The sequence below is a fragment of the Stenella coeruleoalba genome (genome assembly GCF_951394435.1).
Source record: "Stenella coeruleoalba genome assembly, chromosome: 12".
NCBI lineage: Eukaryota > Metazoa > Chordata > Mammalia > Artiodactyla > Delphinidae > Stenella > Stenella coeruleoalba.
In genome coordinates, this window is record NC_137158.1 from 40,920,834 (window position 1) to 40,944,690 (window position 23,857).

Consider the following 23,857-nt stretch of genomic DNA (forward strand, 5'->3'; position numbering starts at 1 on the left):
AGTGGGATTTATTCCAAGAAAGCAGTTTTGTATTAACAATAGAAAATCTGTGAAATTCACCACATTAAAAAAATAAATGAGGAAAGTCACATGGCTACCTTAATAGATGCTGAAGAAGCAATTGACACAATTCAATACCCATTCAAGAAAAACAAAACAAAACTCTCTGTAAACTAGAAGTAGATGCAGGTTATCCAATTCAGAACATCAAATATATGTCTTGTGTGTCCCCTCACCCAACTAAAGGTCATGTTCTGTAGCCACACTGAGGAGAAAACACTAATGTGTTTGTCTGAAAAATGCCTAGGGGATGGTGGAACTGACTTGGAAGGAACCAGGGTCCTTGAATGTCCAAGAGGAGCAGGCAGTTTACACACATTTACCAAACACATTACATTAGACACATTTAAACAATTTTTTTCTTTAAGCCACTGATGACTGTGTCTTTTTGTTAAAACAGTTAGTCTTACCCTACTGATCCAGGAGATGGTGTATAATGTGTCACAGGAGAAATTTCATTTGTACACAGGAAGAACATGTTGATGATCAAAGATGACCAAACATAGGGCTTCCCTGGTGGCACAGTGGTTGAGAGTCCGCCTGCTGATGCAGGGGACACGGGTTCGTGCCCCGGTCCGGGAAGATCCCACATGCTGCGGAGCGGCTAGGCCCGTGAGCCATGGCCGCTGAGCCTGTGCATCTGGAGCCTGTGCTGCGCAGCGGGAGAGGCCACAACAGTGAGAGGCCCGCGTACTGCAAAAAAAAAAAAAAAGATGACCAAGCATCAAAAATGGTTTACCCAGCGAAGTTATGGAGTACCTTGCAGATCTTTGTGAAGAAGATTGAATTGCCCCATGGTGATACAGGGCCAGCTTGCTCACAGTTTAAATTCTATTCTAGCATTTGCTAGAATAAAAATCATTGTTTTATTTTGGTACCTATCACATTACCAAATTTTAGGGGTTTTAAAAATGTTCAGAACTGTGCTGATTTATGTGTTTTGATAGATGGGCTTTATCTATTTACATTTATTATAGTTACTGATATATTTGAACTTATTTCTACCATACTTCTTTTTGTTTCCTTTTTTCTCTTTTCCTGCCTTCTACTGGATTTAAAAGACCCATTTCCTATCCCTCACCCCTGCTTGTTTGGGAAGCTCTGTGTTGCATTTCCATTCTTTTGGTAGTCACTTTGAAGTTTTTGACATGCATTATACATTTCCCTATAAGACTGAAGTTATTCATTATTTCTCTTCTAAACATTCCTGCTTTAACCCCATTGAAGCCCACTTTACCTATTAAACACCCTCAAACCCTACTCAAGCTAATCTTACCATCTTTTCCTTAGAGCTTAGATTGTACCACTTTTTAAACCCACTTTTAAAAAGGGGGGGGTTGGTTTGTTTGTTTATAGTTGATAGTTAATTAAATGTATTTATTTTTTAAAAGACACTATTGAAACAATTCTTGAGAATCTCTTTTCTGAGACGTTAAATGAGGGCCCAGTGCCTGTCTCACGCAGAGATAAATGGAACCCATCTTTCCCTCTCCCAAAATAAACTGTTGTGTCCCTAGAGCCTGTCATACAGAGTGAAGTAAGTCAGACAGAGAAAAACAAATACCATATGCTAAGACATATATATGGAATCTAAAAAAAAAAGTGGTCATGAAGAACCTAGGGGCAAGATGGGAATAAAGACGCAGACCTACTAGAGAATGGACTTGAGGACACGGGAAAGGGGAAGGGTAAGCTGGGACAAAATGAGAGAGTGGTAGTGTATATATGGACATATATACACTACCAAATGTAAAATAGATAGCTAGTGGGAAGCAGTCTCATAGCACAGGGAGATCAGCTCGGGTGTTTTGTGACCGCCTGGAGGGGTGGGATAGGGAGGGTGGGATAGGGAGGGTGGGAGGGAGGGAGATGTAAGAGGCAAGAGATATGGGGATATATGTATATGTATAACTGATTCACTTCGTTATAAAGCAGAAACTAACACACCATTGTAAAGCAATTATACTCCAATAAAAAGTTAAAAATAAATAAATAAACAGTTGTTTGTCTCTTTAACACTGGCCATGAGTGCTCAGCAGGCGTGGATTCCTCTGGGTTGGATGCATTTCACGGACAGTTGGCAAAGACCAACCTCTCCTTATGTTAATTTTGTGAATACTGTACTTGACTGTGTAACAAGCTAAATGATGCAGGATTAAATGTTCTCATTTCTGAGCTGTGAAGTGTTGAAAGTGATCAGGAAATAAGGGCAGAATATCCATCCTTTGGGAGAAGAATGTCAGTCTGTGTTGCTGCCCCTCTTGGCTGCTGGTTGGAATGCAGCTGTTAAGGCAGCTGTTTAACTGTTTGCCCAACTTGAAAGGACACTGCCAAGTGGCAAATACTTTTCATAACAACATTTTACTTTTGCTGAGAACAACAACAGTGCATTTTACTGAGCTCCAGCAGTGTGCCAAACATGACAGATTTATAACTCTGCAGGTTCACAACCTAGACTGAACACAATGCTCATTTCCATTTTTAATATTTATAAAAAGAATGAATAGGCTCCCAAAGGTAGCCTCTACACAAAACGTCTCTACATCTTTCCTATTTGTTGAAAAGGCAGCAGAGTAACTTGAGAAAGTGAAATACCTCTGAAAATGAAAATCTTAGAAATGTCAAAGGAAAAAAGGAAAGTTTAAATATTTTACCCCTTCTTGTGACTTTACCCCTTCTCATCCAGGACAGATGAGGGCAGCAGTAGCACAAGAAACACATCATCTACTGAATCTCCTGCAATTCGTGGGTCTCATTCTGGGTCATGAAGTTAATCTATGTTGTTCATTAAAATATTGACACTAAGTACTTAGCAAACAATTGTGTTGAATCTGACAGGCTGTGAACTGGGGTGGCAGTGGGGGTAGGAAGTGGTTATCAACTATTTTATTTCATTGTAAAAGCTATATGACAAATATCAGCATTCAGAATTAAGAAAACACATTCAAATGCGTAAGCGTGATTTTCTTCCAAACCCAAAAGTACATGGATCATGATCATGCGCCACAGACCTGCACCCTCAGTCTATTACCCGTTGTCAGAAGCTCATGCCTTCAGAAAGGCTTATGGAGATATACTTTAGGCAAGTAGAGGGATCCTGCGCACACCTATTGTTTGTTCCAGCTGAAGTGGTATTAGAAAGCAGCAGTAACCACCACTCATAACATTTAGTGTGTAATCCCCTTTACAGCCTTTATGAAGACAACAGAAGTCAGGCAGGGTGGATGCAAACTCATTTAATAAACCCTTACAGTCAAAGCTGGAACAGAGATGTTTCTAAAGGTGAGCTGGGCTGAACAAAGATGGTCAATGGATATTCTAACCTATGTTATGTTTTCTCTACTGTTTACCAAATGGTAATTAACTCGTAAATGACAGCAGTCTGGTCCAGCTGTTTCTCCAAATTACAAAAGCATACATTTCGACAAAACTGACATGATTTCTTGGACAATGATAGACAAAGTCCCATGCACTGGTTAATGGTCACTGAGGAAGTCGGCCACAAATTTTTTCTCTCTTTTTTTCAGGGATCAGAAAATTAGTAAATGCAAACCATGGATGAAAGTTATAAGATTGCTTCCACAGAAAGGATCCAGGTGTTGGAAAAAGAACTGGCTGTACAATTGACAGAACTGAAGTCTGAGACAGAAGAACAGGGGACTCTTCAGGGGTCAACTCATCGAGCTTACAGGTAAATAAGGGCAGTGTGAAGGCATGGTCTTAGGGGCTTTAACCCCTACTCTCATCCCATAGTCTCCATCAGAAGCCCCTCTCCTTTTTACTTGGACAGTTGGCATCATCTCAAGCTCAGACTTAACTGCTGCCCCTAAGGTTTTCCTATATTCTAGAATTGTCAAGGCATTTAGAGGCAATGTGCTACCAAGGAAGAAGGAAAAGTGCTCTTACATCTCACAAATATCATTGTCTTAAAGTTCCAGAAGCTACTATACAAATCATAGTCAATGAAATCTCATTTTCTCCAATGATATTTTAACTGAATTTGACCTTGATTTTGATGAGAAATTTCAAAACGAAAATAACGTGAGGTGTTTGATAATGAATTCTGCAAAATGATGTTCTGTTAGGAGCTATTCTATAGGTAAATGCTGCCAACCATAGCAATCAAATTCTTTTAGAGAGACAGGGTAGCCAATTCAGCCCTCATGGGCCCAGGACATTCAAACTCCTCTGTTTCTGCTACTGCCACAATTGATCAAGAGGAGCAGTTATAAGGACCCTTTTAGGTTGAGTAGCTGAGTAAACACAATGTGGATGGTGAAGGTTGGAGAGGGAAGGTCTGGAGAAGAAGCAGGAAATAGGTACATTAGTACCTCCTTCCAAAGATGATTCTGAAGAACCAGTATTTAGTGTATTTTATAATTTGGTATTTAAAGCCCTGAGGTATATGAAGCAGATCAAGGATTGTGTGATGAAGTGGAAAGGGAATGGGACCATGCAAGTCGTAATTTCTCCCAGCTTTTGTTCCTTTATTTGAAAGGTTAAAAATATGTACCTTGCCTACCTTATAAAGGTCAGTTGAGATCATGCATGCCAAAGCACTTTGAAAACTATAAAACACCATGCAAAGATCAAATGTTGATATTGTTAAAACTTAAATGTCAGGGTGTCAGGCAAGGGGCTGCCCACTGTGCATTGTGGTAAGAAAGGTTTTCTGAAGTCCCTTTTAGGACAGAGTGATGGGAAATCTCTGGATACCTGTATTTCTCCACTCCCCAAAACCACCAAACACTGGACCTGAAGAATCTAACTATTAACCAACAAACATTTATTGATCACCTTCTGTTTGCCAGGTGTTGTGCTTGGTTCTGGAGTCCATGGAAAATATCCACTCCTGATAATAACTTTAGAATTCTCATTTCCTACTAGACTACAAAATCTATTGAGAACTGGAGGATAACTGTGCCTTAGTCATCTTTCCTTCCACCCTCCCTCCCTTCCTTCTTTCCTTCCTAGCTTCCTTCCTTCTTTCCCATTTTTTCCCTCATCTTGCCCCCATAAGCCCAGGTCTTTGTGGTTGTTAAGTGCTTCATAGATGCTTGCCGAATACATAGATGAATGAATGTATGTTGATGTATGTTGATGAACAAATGAGTGAATCTCTTTTTTTGGCTTGATGTACATACCATGTTCACCAATCTTTTTTAGGTCATTCGCAGACACTTTGGGGTTAAAGGAAAGGCATGGTCTGAGTATGGTCTAAGCAAGAGTGGGTCAGAGAAGTAAACCCAGAACCCCACCCAATCTCCCAGCATGCCAAAGAATTAGAAGACCAAAGGGCAGGGAAGGGATGGGTTTCTTCTGTTTCTCTAACTGCCTTTAGTAGCTGGTCCCCTTTCTAGGTGGTTACTGGTTCTCCACCTCCATGAGGCTGCAGCCAGAATTCAGGTACCCAGTAATCACAGAAGTTATACCTTTGATTTATTAATGCTTTTACCCTTTCAGAGCTTTTGTCTTTTTTCCATCAAAACCAAGACATAGGGCTTCCCTGGTGGCGCAGTGGTTGAGAGTCCGCCTGCCTATGCAGGGGACACGGGTTCGTGCCCCGGTCCGGGAAGATCCCACATGCCGCGGAGCGGCTGGGCCCGTGAGCCATGGCCGCTGAGCCTGCGCATCCGGAGCCTGTGCTCCGCAACGGGAGAGGCCACAACGGTGAGAGGCCCGCGTACCGCAAAAAAAAAAAAAAAAACAACACAAAAACAAGACGTGAGGAGATAAGGGAAGGCATTATTCCAACTGCAGTTGTGAATTCAACACAAATGGATCAAGCTTAGCCTCACGTGGCTGAGGGACCTCCTGACTGTCAGCCTGGTGTTCGTTTCACAGGACCACTGCCTCCAGTGGGGTGAACTGCTGGCAAGTCTATTTTTATCTTCCCTTAAAACTTATCCATGGGGACTGATAACAGTCATATGAACATTAACCATACTTTACTGACTACAGTCCCCCTCAGATCTCAAGGTGGTTTCTCACATGTGTTCCAGAACTATCTCCTGTGGCTCCCTTGCCAGTGTTCCCGAAGTCCCATCTTAAGGAAGTAACATCTGCTCCATGGTTGCAATGTACCCAAAGCTGCCAAGCCTTGGGGTGTATCTTACACCCAATGGGGAGAGCGCTCCTCTTCCTGATCCAGGAACCAACCTCTTATCAGGCCCCAGGCAGTGCTGCTTGTACCTCCTCATGTCAGAGCCTTTGGTACAAACAACTTCCTCATGATTGGGCTTGGACAGCAGTCAGAGGGTGCTTAAGCAGACACTTCTGCTATGCTTTTCCTAGGGATAAATAATTTTTCTGAAGCAGAAAGTTTGGTGCAGATAATTTCCAAAGTATTTCATGTTTGATATTTAAGGGTCATTTTCACCCTCTAGATAATTGAGCAAGAGCACAAAAATAAAAACATTTTGTTTAAATTATTAAATAATGATTTTATGTGTCAGCTATGGTAAGATAGAGGTCAGATAAGCACAGTAGTTGTTAGAAATGTGGTTACTGAAGGAAATATGGGTGGGAGAAAGAAACATCCTTACTATTGTCAGAAATAAAGAGGTAAATCAGGGGTAGAGGAAAGACGATGTTTGTATGAGAAGGAGAGAAAAACTGGCCCAGGGAAAGGTTTAACCGGCATGAGGTGTACACAAGAGAGATTCTGACTAAGACAGAAGCTTGTGGCCTTTACATGCCCCCAACATTCCAGTATAATACGATACACTTATTTAGAAATGAGCAGTTGTGGAGTTACAGATTAATCAGGGCCTATCTTTAATCTGATTTATTATAGCTTCTATAATTACAGCTTCTATTGCATAAAACTTTCTGCAGCTCTGTTCGAATGCCAAAGGACATTTCTTACTTTCAAAGAGAAAGGGAACTGGCTCTAAAGAAAACTTTACAGATGAGTAGAACAGTGGGCGATATCAACACAACAATAAATTAGAATTTGCTAACTTGTTGGAAACTGTTAGCAGGGAAAGCTTATTTTTGCAAACAAACAGCTGATCTTATTGACAGTGGTTACAAAGACAAAACAGCCCAATATTCAGCTCACTGCTGGATCAGAGCAGGCCAATACTTCTTTGGAGAGATCTGATTTTTGTAGTGTTTTAAACTTCACAGTTCCTTGATTTGTGATGTTAAAATTCATTATTTGTAAATTCATTATATGTAACAGCATAATGTGTTGTATAAAAACTATCATAAATTATATGCCATTTTCCGTCGTAGACCCTGATAGTTTTATTTCCTTCTTTCCTTTTGTTTGCTTGCTCTGTTCCCCACACCCCCAACCCCGGGTTCAGGTGGCTGAGTCAAAACCCCTTGTTATTCAAGCAGATGTCATGCAGAGGGAGCTAGAGAGCTGCCTAAGGAGAGAGTACACTCCTGAAAATTTACCTTTGCTTCTGTTGCAGGTAAGAGTCATTTTGCAATTTGAAAAGTAGATCTGGAATTTGGTGGAAATGTATGAACAAAGCTGGCTTTCTGGTATGTCCTCTGGCCAGGGTAGGATTTTCTCTATATGTGTGGTTTGCAGAACTTGGTTAATATAAATGCTCTTCTTTGTTAGAGACCCACGCCATTTAAGTTCAGCTTAGTTATAGTCACTAAACAATTCACTAAATTTCTACTAGTTACTCCCTGTGCTGGTATTATGAAGCAATACAACATTGACTAAGATAGTCGCAGACCTCAAAAACTGTTGGCTGACCTAGGGAAGATTCTGGAAATCTCTCTTAAGAAAATAACTCACAACCTGGGGGGAAAGATTTTCCATAAAGATTATTATTGCAGCATTATAATAAAAATGAAAAAAGTTGGAATTGCCTAAAATTAATCCATTTACATTTAAGGTAGTTATCAGTATGTATGTTCCTATTACCATCTTCTTAATTGTTTGGGGTTTGTTATTGTTGGTCTTTTCCTTCTCTTGTGTTTCCTGCCTAGAGAAGTTCCTTTAGGATTTGTTGTAAAGCTGGTTTGGTGGTGCTGAATTCTCTTAGCTTTTGCTTGTCTGTAAAGGTTTTAATTTCTCCATCAAATCTGAATGAGATCCTTGCTGGGTAGAGTAATCTTGGTTGTAGGTTTTTCCCTTTCATCACTTTAAATATGTCCTGCCACTCCCTTCTGGCTTGCAGAGTTTCTGCTGAAAGATCAGCTGTTAACCTTATGGGGATTCCTTTGTATGTTATTTGTTGCTTTTCCCTTGCTGCTTTAAATATTTTTTCTTTGTATTTAATTTTTGATAGTTTGATTAATATGTGTCTTGGTGTATTTCTCCTTGGATTTATCCTGTATGGGACTCTCTGTGCTTCCTGGACTTGATTGGCTGTTTCCTTTCCCATATTAGGGAAGTTTTCAACTATAATCTCTTCAAATATTTTCTCAGTCCCTTTCTTTTTCTCTTCTTCTTCTGGGACCCCCTATAATTCAAATGTTGGTGCGTTTAATGTTGTCCCAGAGGTCTCTGAGACTGTCCTCAATCCTTTTCATTCTTTTTTCTTTATTCTGCTCTGCAGTAGTTATTTCCACTATTTTATCTTCCAGGTCACTTATCCATTCTTCTGCCTCAGTTATTCTGCTATTGATTCTTTCTAGAGAATTTTTAATTTCATTTATTGTGTTGTCCATCATTGTTTGTTTGCTCTTTAGTTCTTCTAGGTCCTTCTTAAACGTTTCTTGTATTTTCTCCATTCTATTTCCAAGATTTTAGATCATCTTTACTATCATGACTCTGAATTCTTTTGCAGGTAGACTGCCTATTTCCTCTTCATTTGTTTGGTCTGGTGGGTTTTTACCTTGCTCCTTCATCTGCTGCATATTTCTCTGTCTTCTCATTTTGTTTAACTTACTGCGTTTGGGGTCTCCTTTTTGCAGGCTGCAGGTTCGTAGTTCCTGTTATTTTTGGTGTCTGCCCCCAATGGGTACGGTTGGTTCAGTGGGTTGTGTAGGCTTCCTGGTGGACAGTACTGGTGCCTCTGTTCTGGTGGATAAGGCTGGATCTTGTCTTTCTGGTGGATAGGACCGCATCCAGTGGTGTGTTTTGGGTGTCTGTGAACTTATGATTTTTGGCAGCCTCTCTGCTAATGGGTGGGATTGTGTTCCTGTCTTGCTAGTTGTTTGGCATAGGGTATCCAGCACTGTAGCTTGCTTGTTGTTGAGTGGAGCTGGGTCTTAGCGTTGAGATGGAGATCTCTGGGAGAGCTTTCGCCGATTGGTATTACGTAGGGCTGGGAGGTCTCTGGTGGACCGATGTCCTGCACTCGGCTCTCCCACCTCAGAGGCTCAGGTCTGACACCCGGCCAGAGCACCAAGAACCTGTCAGCCACTTGGCTCAGAAGAAAACGGAGAAAAAAAAAAAAGACAGAAAGAAAAAAAATTAAGTTATTAAAATTAAAAATTAAAAAATTATTAAAAATAAAATATAAAAAAGAAAGAAGAGAGCCACCAAACCAAAAAACAAATCCACCAATGATAACAAGCACTAAAAACTATACAAAAAAAAAAAAAACCAGACAGAACCCGAGGACAAATGGTGAAAGCAAAGCTATACAGACAAAATCACACAAAGAAGTGTACACATACACACTCACAAAAAGAGAAAAAGGAAAAAAATATACATATATTTTAAAAAAAGACAGCAACAAAATCAATAAACAAATCTACCAGTGATAATAAACTCTAAATGCTAAACTAAAATAAACATAAAACCAGAAACAAATTAGATGCAGAAAGCAAACCCCAAGTCTAAAGTTGCTCCCAAGGTCCACTGCCTCAATTTTGGGATGATTCGTTGTCTATTCAGGTATTCCACAGATGCAGCGTACATCAAGTTGATTGTGGAGATTTAATCCGCTGCTCCTGAGGCTGCTGGGAGAGATTTCCCTTTCTCTTGTTTGTTCGCACAGCTCCTGGGGTTCAGCTTTGGATTGGCCCTGCCTGTGCATGTAGGTCACCTGAGGGCGTCTGTTCTTTGCTCAGACAGGATGGGGTTAAAGTAGCAGCTGATTAGGGAGCTCTGGCTCACTCAGGCCGGGGGGAGGGAGGGGTACGGAATGCGGGGCGAGCCTGAGGCGGCAGAGGCCAGCGTCACGTTGCAACAGCCTGAGGCTCGCCATGTGTTCTCCCGGGGAAGTTGTCCCTGGATCACGGGACCCTGGCAGTGGTGGGATGCACTGGATCACGGGACCCTGGCAGTGGTGGGATGCACAGGCTCCCGGGAGGGGAGGTGTGGGTAGTGACCTGTGCTTGCACACAGGCTTCTTGGTGGCTGCAGCAGCAGCCTTAACGTTTTCATGTCCATCTCTGGTGTCTGCGCTGATAGACACAGCTCGCACCCGTCTCTGGAGCTCGTTTAGGCGGTGCTCTGAATTCCCTCTCCTCGTGCACCCCGAAACAATGGTCTCTTGCCTCTTAGGCAGGTCCAGACTTTTCCCTGGACTCCCTCCCAGCTCGCTGTGGCAGACTAGCCCCCTTCAGGCTGTGTTCACTCTGCCAACCCCAGTCCTCTCCCTGGGATCCAACCTCTGAAGCCCGAGCCTCAGCTCCCAGCCCCCGCCCGCCCTGGCGAGTGAGCAGACAAGCCTCTCGGGCTGGTGAGTGCTGGGCGGCACTGGTCCTCTGTGCAGGAATCTCTCTGCTTTGCCCTCCGCACCCCTGTTGCTGCGCTCTCCTCCAAGGCTCCGAAGCTTCCCCCACCTCCCACTCCCCATCTCCACCAGTGAAGGGGCTTCCTAGTGTGTGCAAACTTTTCCTCCTTCACAGCTCCCTCCCAGAGGTGCAGGTCCCTATTTTTTTGTCTCTGTTTTTTCTTTTTTCTTTTGCCCTACCCAGGTACGTGGGGGTTTTCTTGCCTTGTGGGAAGTCTGAGGTCTTCTGCGAGCATTCTGTAGGTGTTCTGTAGGAGTTGTTCCACATGTAGATGTATTTTTGAGGTATTTGTGGGGAGGAAGGTGATCTGCACATCTTACTCCTCCGCCATCTTGAAGGTCCCTCCTCCAAATATATTTTCTATCTTTATCCCTCCTTCTGGGACTCCAGTGATATATATGTTAAATTACTTCATATTGTTCCGTAAGTCATTGAGGCTCTGTTAAATCTTTTTCTGTCTTTTTTTCCCCCAGTGCTTCATTTTGTATAGTTTCTATTGCTATATCTTCAAGTTTACTAATCATTTCTTCTGCACTGTCTAATCTGCTGTTAATCACTTCCAATGAATTTTTTATTTCATATAGCTTTCATTTCTAGAAGTTCTATTTCATTATTTTTCTTATATAAATTTATTTTTATTTTTTTTGGCTACGTTGGGTCTTTGTTGCTGCACACAGGCTTTCTCTAGTTGTCGCGAGCAGGGGCTACTCTTTGTTGCAGTGCATGGGCTTCTCACTGCAATGGCTTCTTTTGTTGTGGAGCACAGGCTCTAGGTGTGCAGGCTTCAGTAGTTGTGGCACGCAGGCTCAGTAGTTGTGGCTCGCGGGCTCTAGAGCGCAGGCTCAGTAGTTGTGGCACATGGGCTCAGTTGCTCCGTGGCATGTGGGATCTTTCCAGGCCAGGGCTTGAACCCATGTCCCCTGCACTGGCAGGTGGATTCTTAACCACTGTGCTACCAGGGAAGTCCCTATTTCATTATTTTTAATAGTTTTCGTTTCTCTTCTTATGTTCACATTTTCCTTTCAATTCTTGAACATACTGAGCATACTAATAAAATCCCTTTTAAAGTCCTTGTTTGCTAATTTCCTCACTGGTGCCATTTCTGGGTCTGTTTCTCTTCATTAATTTTTCTCCTGCTTGTGGGTCATATTTTCCTGCTTCTTTGCATGTCTAGTAATTTTTTTGGACACTGGGCATTGCAGTTTTACATTACTGAATGCTGATTTTTTTTTGTATTCCTTTAAAGATGTTGGTCTTCATTCTGGTGGGCAATTAAGTTTTAGATCAGCTTCACACTTACAAGGCTTGGTTTTTAAGCTTTATTAGAGCAGGTTTAGAGTTACCTTTACTCTAGAGATAGTTTATTTTTCTTACTAAATTGTCACCCCTCTCATGTCTCTGCTGAATACCCCAGGTATTCAGTGAGGACTCTTCACCCTGTCTGACTGAAACGTGAACATCTCCTAGTCCTGTTTGAACTCTGAGAAGTGTTCAGTTTACAGTTCCCTAGTTAGTTATTCTTTGCACAGCCTCATGGAGTTTTGCTCTCTGTATTCAGGGCTTAATAGTCAGCAAAAAGCTCAAAGGGATCTCTATGCAGATTTCTGGAACCCTTTTTCTGCATAACTTTCTCCTCTCCAGTACTCTGCCCTGCAAACTCCGGCCGACTCAGCTTCCCAAACTTGATTTTGGAGAGACCATCGTGCTCTGCTTTCCTACTCTATGGTTCAAAAACTGCCTTCTTCAGGTAGAAAACCTGGGCTCATTTCATTTTTTTCCTTTCTCTCAAGGACAAGAGTCCTCCATTGTCTGTTGTCTCATGTCAGAAAACAGTTGCCTTGTGTAATTTGTCCTATATTCTAGTTGTTTATGATGGAAGGGTAAGTCTGGCCCTATTTATTCCATCATAGCCACTATTATTTTTATCAGAAATAAAATATTTTAAAAGAGTTGGCTTATCTGACTATCTTTAAGTATAAGTAAAATTCTTGGTCTAAGATTAGAAGCTGTAATCTCACTTGTAATGTGCTTTGTATTTTAGAGTCATAAACTTCAGTGTAAAAGCAAACTTTTAAGCTTAGCTTTAGATAATTTTATAGGCTTTTATGTCACTGCTAAAATTGTTCACCAACTGATAAATTAAACTACAATCTGTTGGAATGGCAAAATGCCTACTTGCTTCATTTAAATTTGAATGGTGAACCAGGTTTGGTTTTTTTGGTTTTGTTTTGTTTTTATCAGTTCCCCCCTCCCTCCCCACCCTCTTTAATTGGAGAGCTTTTCTCTCCAAATCAATTTTGAGACAGGTTTCTCAATTTTATTATCTTCATGTAGAAAATACATCTTTCCAAAACAATCAGACTTATTTTCCCATTATATGTGTTCTTAAGATTTAATCCACTCTTCCTGTTATAATTGTATTCTAAGTGTTCATTTTTTCTTTCCACCTTTGGTAAGAATCTTAACCAAATAGCCTTTATTTATTTTTTTTAAATAACAATATGTACTCCACCCACCTTGCAACATCGTTGAGTTATATATATTTATTTATCAAGTAATATGTTTTAAATAGTAAATGTATACATGTAATTAGTAAATGTATAAGAATATATATGTATATATAGATATGTAGAAAGTACTCTGTAAACCATGAAGCCCTATAAAAATGTGGGGTGCCATTATTTCCTCTTATTATGTATGCATTTGATTCACCTGTTTATGTATCTTACTATGCATCTATTCAGGGCAGAGTCTAGGTTGTAAATTGTTGAAGTACAAGAATCATGACTTTTGACAACCTGGGGGAGACTCCAGATAGTAAACTAAGCAAATGCTTAAAAAATGGCCTTTTGAGACTTCCAGTTCCACAAACATGAAGTAATGTCATTCCTCCAGGTTGTTCCTAAAAACTCCTGGACATAGCACAGAAAGCAAACATAGGAATATTTTGAAAGGTAGAAAGAAGTTGCGCTGCTTTCCTAAGGGATCTTAGGACTTGAGAAATGACATGGTGGTTAAGTGTTAATTTTTCTTGTTGTTGTTAAAGTATTATACAGCGAGAATTACCCAGCTGGCCCAGAGTAAATATTTACACATGCTTAGGTGGAAGAGATTTTGCCATCACAGTAAGATCATGGAGCAACTTTATCCTTTTTATAAAAAGGTAGGAGGCCCATGAACAGAACCTATGGGCTATTATTAAGTATAGTCATCATGCTTGTACATTATATCTCTAGACTTATTCATCCTACATAACTGTAAATTTGTACCCTTTGGCCAACATCTCCCCTTTTCCCCCCGCCCCCCAGCCCCTGGCTACCGCTGTTCTATTCTCTGCTTTTATGAGTTCGACTTTTTTTTTTCAGCTTCCACATACAAAGGATACCATACAGTATTTGTCTTTTTCTCTGGCTTATTCCACTTAGCATAATGTCTTCCATATTTATTCATGTTGTTACAAATATTAGGATTCCCCTCTTCCTCATGGCTGAATAATACTCCATTATATGTGTATGTACCACATCTTCTTTATCCATTCATCCATCAACAGACTCTTAGGTTTTTATATTTTGGCTATTGTGAATAACGCTGCAGTTGAACATGGGAATACAGATACCTCTTCAAGATACTGATTTTGTTTTCTTTGGATATATACCCAGAAGTGGAATTGCTGGATCATATGGTAGTTCTGTTTTTAATTTTTTGAGGAATTTCCATACTGTTTACATAATAGATGTGCCAGTTTACATTCCCACAGTGTATCTTGTCAATTTCTTTTAAAGTGGTAGCTAAAGATGGGAAGGGAACTAGTGGCTGCCTTTACTTGCCAGTTCTGCCTGTGGCAGAAGATAATGGTACCTATTTTTAAGAATGAGATTTGAAGGAAGCTTTATATTATAGAAAATACATTTTTCTTCATAGGCTATAGGTAAAAATCTAAGAAGTCAACTCCAGTTACTAAATAAATATCCTTGTGCACTGACTCTTTGCTGGGTCACTCTCCTTCAGAGTCCTAAGAATGTGACTGATCACTGTCCTTGTCAGTCAAATTCAGAATATGGAAGAATTTTGATATTCCAAAAGCCTCTTATTTGGTTCCCAAACAGTATTACACCATACTTGGAAGCAAATGACACAAGAAGTAAGGCTTGTAAATAACCAAGTTCTGTCTTTGCATCTCTCCTAAACAGAAACAAGTTGCCTACATTATGCAGGAGTACAATGTTGCCCTTCAGAGAGCTGATAGATTGTCTGTTGCAGGAGAAAACTTCCTTATGGGAAAAAACAATCCTCCTAACTTAGTGGCACAGGAAGACCTGACTGTTTACACAAATTAGTTATTGTGTCACCTACCCTCACTCAAGACTATTCACCACTACCTGCAGGTACGTGAAACAGTTATATGATGATGCAGTGCCTTCCCAGGATGGGCAGCACATTGTTTTCTCACACCTCTCACTTAGTTTTTGATTGTCAGTTTCTGTGTTCCATCTGCCTTACAAATGACAAGAAAATAATGGGTCACTAGCTTTTTTCTTTGAGACCTTTGAAACTTTTTTCCTTTGGAAGCTTGCTCTAATGAAATTACTCCATTTAGCTTTTTCAAAGATGTTTCTGTTAAACTATTTCATATTCACGCTATAAGTTCTTGTTTTCATCCTCTTGTTCTGGATTTATGCTGTCTAATGTAGATCCACTTTTTTATTCAGCAACATCTAGTGAGGGTCTAATTTATGCCAGGTACATATCCTGGGCCATGTAGGGAATATATAATCTTTGCTGAAAAGTAAGTGGGTCACAGGATGGTAGGAAAAAGGGCAAGTAAATAGTCAACTTAAATACAGTGTGGTAAGTATAATCACAGAGTAAAGAGAGTCACAGAGGAGAGGCCCTAACACAAGATAGAGGCATCAGAAAGCAGTGATGTGATCACGTTTGTTTTAGAAAGATTACTATTTTTCCACCTAATCTTTTCTTACTCCTCTATACCTCATCTCACTGATACAACCAACCATGAAACCTGGCCATCATCCTGACAATATCCCTTCCCCAATCAGTCACTATGGGATCTACCTCTGAATCATCTCTCCCCTGTCACATGGTATAGTAATAATCGTAATGATCTGCTTATAAGTCCTGGATCCCCCACTAAACTCTGAACTCTTTGAATTTGGTCCATATCTTATTTATCTTTGTATCTCTAGCACCTCACACAATGCCTTGTCCATTATGGGTGGTTGATCAATGTAGACCTGCCTAGAGGTTAAGGCCACTTAGAGGTGGTGATATCACCAGGTCCCCCAGCTTCAGATTTACCTTTCATGATTGGGCAAGTTACTGAGGCCCACCTCCACCTCCTTCCTCCTCTACAAAGTCAAGGGCTGCTCCTGAAACAAAGTCTGGAAGCTTCTGTGAGAACTGAGTTGATGTGTGATCTCTTGGTTGTCCCCTTCTGTAGGCCCTCCAGTATTTGCCCATCTCCAAAGTGCTGAGTGTAGCTGTTGATGAAGTCCCCAGTGTTGGTCAGGAAAATGAAAAGGTCCCTGTCAATGACATTGACCCTAACATCCAGGGTTCTGTATCTCCAGGCTCTATGAATACCAGCGTTTCAGGTAAGAAGTCTTCTTTCCCCTTGGGAAATGTGGAAAAAAGAAGATTGTGATTTTGCACATGTGCTGTTTTGTCACCTGATCTTGCTTGAAATTTCTCTATGTACCAAAAAGTTATATATATATATATATTTTATTTGGCCACACCACTCAGCCTGTGGGATCTTAGTTCCCCAACCACAGGTGGAACCTGGGCCTCAGCAGTGAAAGCACTGAGTCCTAACCAGTGAACCACCAGGGAATTCCCCAAAATTGTATCTTCTTAATTAACAAGTGTTAATTTAATATTTTCTGATGGAAGAAAATAACAGACACTTCCCTTAGAAATTATCATCTCCATCCTGGGGACTTCTGGCAGTCCAGTGGCTAAGACTCCACATTTCCGATGCAGGGGGTGCATGTTCGATCCCTGGTCAAGGAATTAAGATCCCATATACCATGTGGGGCTGCCAAAAAAAAAGAAAAGAAATTATTATCTCCATCTTTATAACTAGACAATTAAAATAGAGGAGAAAAGCAATGAACTTGAAGTTGGGAGTACTGAGCTCTAGGCCTACTGTTGTGGCCTCACTGTGAGCCTACATGTTTAAGTCATTTCAAATCCTTGGGCCTCAATTTACTCATCTCCATAATAAACCTTTCAGATGAAGTGATCTCTAAGGTTCTTTTCATTTTTAATTTTACATGATTTTTAAAGACTTTGCTTATCTGAATCAATTTAATAGTCTCCTTGCCCTTACCTTGTATTACAGATGACTTAGAAACCCGATCAGGTTTTCACTCTGCGTGATAAGTTTACCAGGTGCACCTGGAGAGGCAGCCAACCCAGCTGTGGGGAATCAGAGAAAGCATCTCCAGGGGGAAGTCCAACCTGGGTGCTTAGAGAGGAGTAGGAGTGAGCCAGGTGAAAGGAGGTGAAGGTTCTCAGCTTCTCCTAATTTGTTTGTTAACTTATAAATCATATTCTTTGTTTACCCCAAAGGACTATAGGTAGTTCTGTTCCCACTAAGTCATTCCCCAAAAGATATGTTGGGTTTCTCCTGCAGACTGTGAGAAGGGAGGGTCCTGGCTACCTCCCCCAGAAAGCCAGCACCAAGAATTTGTCAGATAGGCCTGGCTGAGTGTGGGACAGTCTACAGATTGTGGAAGAGAAGGTTGGGCATGGAGCAGAATGGTCTTCCCCATCAGCAGAAGAGGCCCTGACTCCAGTTATCTCAAAGGACTCTCCTTTTTCTCTCCCTGACTGGTGTTCATTGGTGTTAATGCTCTTGATTTTGGATTTTTTTTCAGGGCCAACAAGAACAGAAGCTGCTTTCTTTCTGCCCCAACACACAACAGAAACAGAAGAACTGAAACCTCAGCTGAGGCTCCTGCTCTCCCATTTCAGTATCCCATATGACATGGAAGAGCTAAGGGATGCTTCTAAGGAGATAGAACTTTTTTCCTTGGTACTTTATGGATTCTTTCTTAATACAAGTATAGGTGTTCATAAAAGAAAATACTGGTATTTGCCACAAAGTTGAATATTCATACTGCCACAATTGTTTCTAGAGTGATAAAATGTAATAAGTGAAATTTAGACTAGCAGTTGAACTTTCTCTCTGTAAGAGTTATGAGCCCCTTGAATATCCAGCCCAGAGAGACTGTAGGATTATTTTTCAGTGGAATTTAAAGAAAATGGTAGGTTATAATCCATAGTAGATAATGTAAACATAGCCAAGATTTGGCAGTTTTATATTGTGGAGTTGTTTAGTGTCTAAAGCCCTTTGATTATCAGAAAGTGTTCCAATAGCTCTCCTATTGGCAAAATGCTTTATATTCAATAGAGTGTATATTGTGTAGTGATTTTTAAAGTCATGCAGTCTAGTCTGCTCTCACATGGCATTGCACCTCCTTGAAAAAAAATCATCCTATCAGAAGCCATGTTAAAACTTGTTTCAAAGGGAAAAATAGGATTGTATATAGAGAACCTCGAATTTACAATAATAAAGTTTTCAGCCAGAGTTTCAACATAAAGATATTTTTCTAGCTCTGGGTGTATAATATTTGTAAATATATATATTTGTTAGGTAAAAATGGTAAGTTGATTAATCCAAAAAGGCAAAGATCAAATCTGTATGTTTTTGAACACTTTTCGTGTAAGAAGGAGCCACTGTTTCATCACCATTTGCTCTGAGCTTGCAGTTTTGCATCCATGTGTATTTGTTCCAGCATTATTTTCCTAGGATTATTTTTATTAGTATGTAACATAGACTCTTTAAGCTCACTGAAACCAGTGGTATTACATGTCCTCTGGTTTCTTTGAAGGTGATGATGTTTAGCTTTTGTCTTTCTTTTCATAGCAGCAGCAGCACTGTCTTCAGCAGAGAGTGCTTCTATGGGAATATCCTCACCCTCATTATCAGCGTATTATGATAGACGAAAACCAGAATCAGAACAAGGTGGTGTTTAAAAAGAGTCCAAATAAATAAAAGTAGTTTATGGCACAGTAGACTATCATCGGTGATAACAAAAGAACATGAGGCTGCAGAGCCCTCCCACAGAGCAGCCCTGTCCCCAAAGGATAGCTTGTCTTCTTTATATAGAGATAGTTTCTACTTTTGATTTTCTTATAACAGTATTATGCGCAATGCTAATTGTGCTTCCAAGATAATCACACTACAACAAATTTTTTGTGTAGGAAGAATTTCTACAAACAGGAAGAGTGTTTATTTTGGTTCTCTAATGCCCTAGAGCAGGGTCAGCAAACTACAGCCTATAGCCCACCACCTAGTTTTTTTGCAATAAAGTTTTATTGGAATGCAGCCATGCCATTTCATTTATGTACTGTCTGTGGCTGCTTTCCACTATAACTGCAGAGTTGAGTAGTTGCAACAGAGACCATGTGGTCTGCAAAGTCTAAAATATTTACTATCCGGCCCTTTAGGAAAAAGTTTGCCACCCTAGCCTTAGACTAGCACTGTCTCATCAAACTTCCTGCACTGAGGGGTATGATCTGTGTCTGTCCGATGTGTTAACACTAGTCACATGTGGCCTTTGAGCACTTAAGATGTGGGTAGAGTAAATGAACTAAATTTTAAATTTTATTTAATTTTAATAAATTTGCATTTAAATGTTAAATAGCCACATGTGGCTGGGGCAACAGTATTGGACAGCACAGCCTGGGAGGTACCAGCATTAACTGGAAGAATCTTTAGCTCTGTGACTCACTGAGGTTACTTATTCCAGAAACCTTTGTTGAGGCCCTAGTGTGTGCCAGCACTGTGATAGGTTCTCTCTTTCTCTCTCTCTCTCTCTCTCTCTCTCTCTTTGTCCTTTTCTCTGCCTGTCTTTCTCAGTCTGGAACTGAGATGTGAGGGGTTTGACTGAGGTACCTTAAAGATTTTTAACAGGCCCCAGCATCTGGACCCTTCTCTCTAGCAATATCCTGGTCAGGCTTCTAGGAGCAGGATTTATCTAACCCTTAGATTTTCTCATTTACCAGGTGCCAGGAAAAGGGAATGTGTTTCCAAAGATGGACAGCTTACTTCCCACTTATGGTCCAGCTCAAAATACATATAAATAAATATATTAAATTATTTCTAATCTTCAGAGCAGATACTTGGAACAAGTAACACGACACACAGTTATGGTAATGGGCTGACTGAATACATGTGCCCCTTAGATATATACCTTTAAGGTCCTGTTACTGTCATAGAATCATGTTTTATGAATTAGTTTGACTCCAGGACTGTTTCAGAGGCAATCAATACCTGTTTCTGAAATTGCCTACAACCTGAGACTTTTTTTTTCTGGGCTCCGCTTCTCTTTTCTCAATCCTGTTTAGGTTTCCCCAAAATTTCAAAGCATCTTCATGGAGCAACAGAGAATGCAAACATTTCCAGATTATGATGCTGAGATAGCTAAAGTGGAGAATTTGGGTTTGGTAGGACCTGGTATGGCCTTGAAAAAGAGAGCCAACTGGATTTCCTTTATAAAGGTAAGGAGACCTGTGGTGACAGTCACCTGTGAATGATGTAAGCAGTGTCATAAAGTGTCCTCCAGGGAGGCCAGGCAACCTGGCAGCATCAAGTCTGTCAGATCCCTATTATCCCCTCTCCTCAATGCCCTCAGCAAACTGTCCCCTAAGAGCAAAGGTAGGTGCCTACCTGACTCAGGAGAGGCAGCTCAGAGAACCTGGCCTTGTGTACCAGCATCTCCCAGCTCCTTCCTGCCTCAGGTCTATGTTGAAGTTAGCCAGGCTGATCTGCCTTCTCTGGAAGTTCCCACATACTCCTGTGCCCCTCTCTTTTGTGTCAGAACTCCTTTGTTGTTGTTAGTGACCTTGGCTACTTGGCAAGAACAAAGAATAACACTCAAAGTTATAATTGAGCTGTGTAAATCCAGTTTTTTAGTCAAAAACTATTGATTGACTACATATTGTGTGTCAGGCATGGCCCTTGGTGCTGGAGATACACAATTCACAATAATATGAAAGTGAGCAGATTAAATGAGATGATTTGAGGTAGTGGTAAATACAGTCGATTCTCATTATTTGGGGTGGTTATGTTCTATAAAGTTGCCACAAACACTGAGTTAAATCCTGAACCACAGCTCATAGGGGAAGTATGGGGTTAGGTTCATCATACATAATCAATACATAACTAGTTATTGTGTGTTTCTGTTTAAAGACACTTTATTTTATATATGTTGTTGATTCATTAACATCAAACTCATGGCCTATAACTCATGCCTGAATGAAGCTTTTTGAACACATTTCCTTCTGTAAGGCACATCACAGCCTTCCTATACTTAGGAACACGAGGGAGCACTTCAGCTCTATGCTTGGGGGCCATTTTAAACAGTGAAATAGCTAACGAAAATCACAAAAAATATTAAAATGTGGCACTAACTAGACCGTAAAAAGGACACTTGTTTACAGTATAAGCTGAAACAGGAAGGTGGAATGTCAACTTGTTTGACCTCAGCTGGAAATACAGAGTTGGGTGACTCAAGCTTTTCACTATTCTGTGCATGTCCATGATTGTCCAGGAAAGCTCTGAATAGATTTTGAGATTACAAATAAGTTTTAGTGAGTAGGCAAATCCACAAATACGAAACCCATGAATAATGAGGATCAACTGTATCATGAAGGAAAGAAAAGTCTTATGTGATAAAGATGGATGGAAGGAAAGCAGAGAAACCACAGATTATTCCTAAATCTGGGGCTTGAGCAAATAGGTGGTTGGTATAGGGGAAGCCAGGCTTTCTGTTTTAGATTGTTTCACATGTCATTCAAGTATAAATATCAAGGAGATAGTTGCATATAACAGGCTGGAGCTTAGAGCTAGATCTAAATTTGAGAGTTGTCAGTATATTGATATATTGATATTTACAGCCATGGTACTAATTTTTTAAATACAACTTGTTAGTATGAAAGGTGAAGTTTTACATGTGGAACCAAAAGGGGTTTTGTGGGTTTTTTTTTTGGCTGTGCTACAAGGCTTGTGGGATGTTAGTTCCCCAGCCAGGGATGGAACCCACGCCCCCTGCATTGGAAGCGCAGAGTCTTAACCACTGGACCTTCAGGGAAGTCCCGCCACAAGGAGTTTTTGTGGACAAACTTCTCTTGCCCCATAAGTTAAGTGCAATGCCCAACACTGATGGAATTGGGCATTCCAGTTTGGTTGGGCATCCCCAACCAAACTCTCTGCCTACTAAACAACTCCCTATTTCCTCCTCCTCCTAGCCCCTGTCAAGCACATTCCACTTTGTTTCCGAATTTGACTGCTCTTAGATACCTCATATACATAGGATCATACAGTATTTGTCCTTTTGTTCTGGCTTATTTCACTTATCAGAATGTCCTCAAAGTTCATCCATGTTGTAGCATGTGACCAGATTTCCTTCTTCCTTGTTTTTCATGAACATTTATATCAGCTTTATTCACAATAGCCAAAAACTGCAAACAATCTGGTTGTCCTTCAGTGGGTGGATAAACTGAAGTACATCCATACCCTGAAATAGCAATCAGCTATAAAAAAGGATCAAATTACTGAGATACTCAAGAACCTGGATGAATCTCCAGAGAACTGTGTGAGTGAAAAAACTCAATCCCATAAATACTGTATGAGTCCATTTATACAGTACTCTTGAAATGACAAAATTATAGAAATAGAGAACAGATTCATGGATTCTATGGGTTAAGGAGAGACTGGAGGGGAAGGGAAGGGAGTGTAACTGTGAAAGGGCAACATGAAGGATCCTTGTGATGAATCTGTTCTATATCTTGACTGTATCAATGTCAATATCCAGGTTGTGATACTGTACTATAGTTTTGTAAGATATTAACATTGGGGGAAACAGAGTGAGGGTTACATGGGATCCCTTTATATTATTTTTTTCCTTTTTTCCTTCTCTTTCCTTAAATTGTGGTAAAATACACAAAACATAAAATTTACCATTTTAACCATTTTTAAGTGTACAGTTCAGTGGTATTAAGTAATTCATATTGTTGTACAACCATCACCACCATCCCTCTCCAGAACTCTTTTCATCTGGCAAACTGTAACTCTTTACCCATTAAACAGTAACTCCTCATTCCTCTCTCCCCCTAGATCCTAGCAACCACCATTCTATTTTCTGTCTCTATGAGTTTGACTACTCTAGGTACCACATATTATGGAAGTATACAGTATTTGTCTTTTTGTGACCGGCTTATTTTACCCACCATAATGTCCTCAAGGTTCATCCATGTTGTAGGATATGTCAGAATTTCCTTCCTTTTTAATGCTGAATAATATTTCTTTGTATGTATCCACAACATTTTATCTATTCATTTGTTGTTGGACATTTGGGTTGCTTTCGCATCATGGCTGTTGTGAATAATGCTACTATGAACACGGATGTATAAATATCTCTTTGAGATCCTGCTTTCAGTTCTTTTGTATATGTACCCAGAAGTGGAATTTCTGGATTGTAAGATAATTCTGTTTTTAATTTATTTTGAGGAAGCTCCATAGTATTTTCCATAGTAGTTGCAGCATTTTACAATCCCACCAATAGTGCAAAAGGGTTCAACTTCTCTGTATTCTCATTAACAGTTGTTATTTTCTTTCTTTCTCTTTTTTTTACATTAGTCATCTTAATAGATATGAGGTGATGTTTCACTGTGGTTTTGCTTTTCATTTCTCTAATGATTAGTGATTTTGAGCCTTTTTCCATATGCTTGTTGGTCATTTGTATATCATATTTGGAGAACTGTCTTTTGAAATTCTTTGCCCATTTTTTAATTGGGTTATTTGATTTTTAAATTGTTGAGTTGTAGGAGTTCTTCATATATTCTGGATATTAACCCCTTATCAGATATATTATTTGCAAATATATTCTCCCATTCTGTAGGTTGCCTTTTCACTCTGTTAATTTTGTCCTTCAGAATTTTTTAAGTTTGATGTAGTCATGTTTGTCTATGTTTGATTTTTTTTTTAAGATTTGTGTGTGTGTGTGATGTGGACGATTTTTAAAGTCTTTATTGAATTTGTTACAATATT

The 23,857-nt window shown here is 40.1% G+C and overlaps 1 protein-coding gene across 1 annotated transcript in view; it reads left to right on the top strand.

Moving 5' to 3' along the window:
• Positions 1–23,857, top strand: part of LOC307195478 (uncharacterized protein) — a gene marked incomplete at its 3' end in the record, with an annotated part of 167,192 nt that overhangs the window by 27,742 nt on the left and 115,593 nt on the right. The window contains 9 exon segments of the mRNA XM_079939601.1: positions 3,588–3,751; positions 5,524–5,620; positions 7,374–7,484; positions 13,766–13,882; positions 14,910–15,053; positions 15,057–15,104; positions 16,178–16,331; positions 17,619–17,776; positions 20,155–20,328. Of these exon segments, the coding sequence (XP_079795727.1) occupies positions 3,615–3,751; positions 5,524–5,620; positions 7,374–7,484; positions 13,766–13,882; positions 14,910–15,053; positions 15,057–15,104; positions 16,178–16,331; positions 17,619–17,776; positions 20,155–20,328 (1,140 nt within the window). The 5' untranslated portion in view covers positions 3,588–3,614.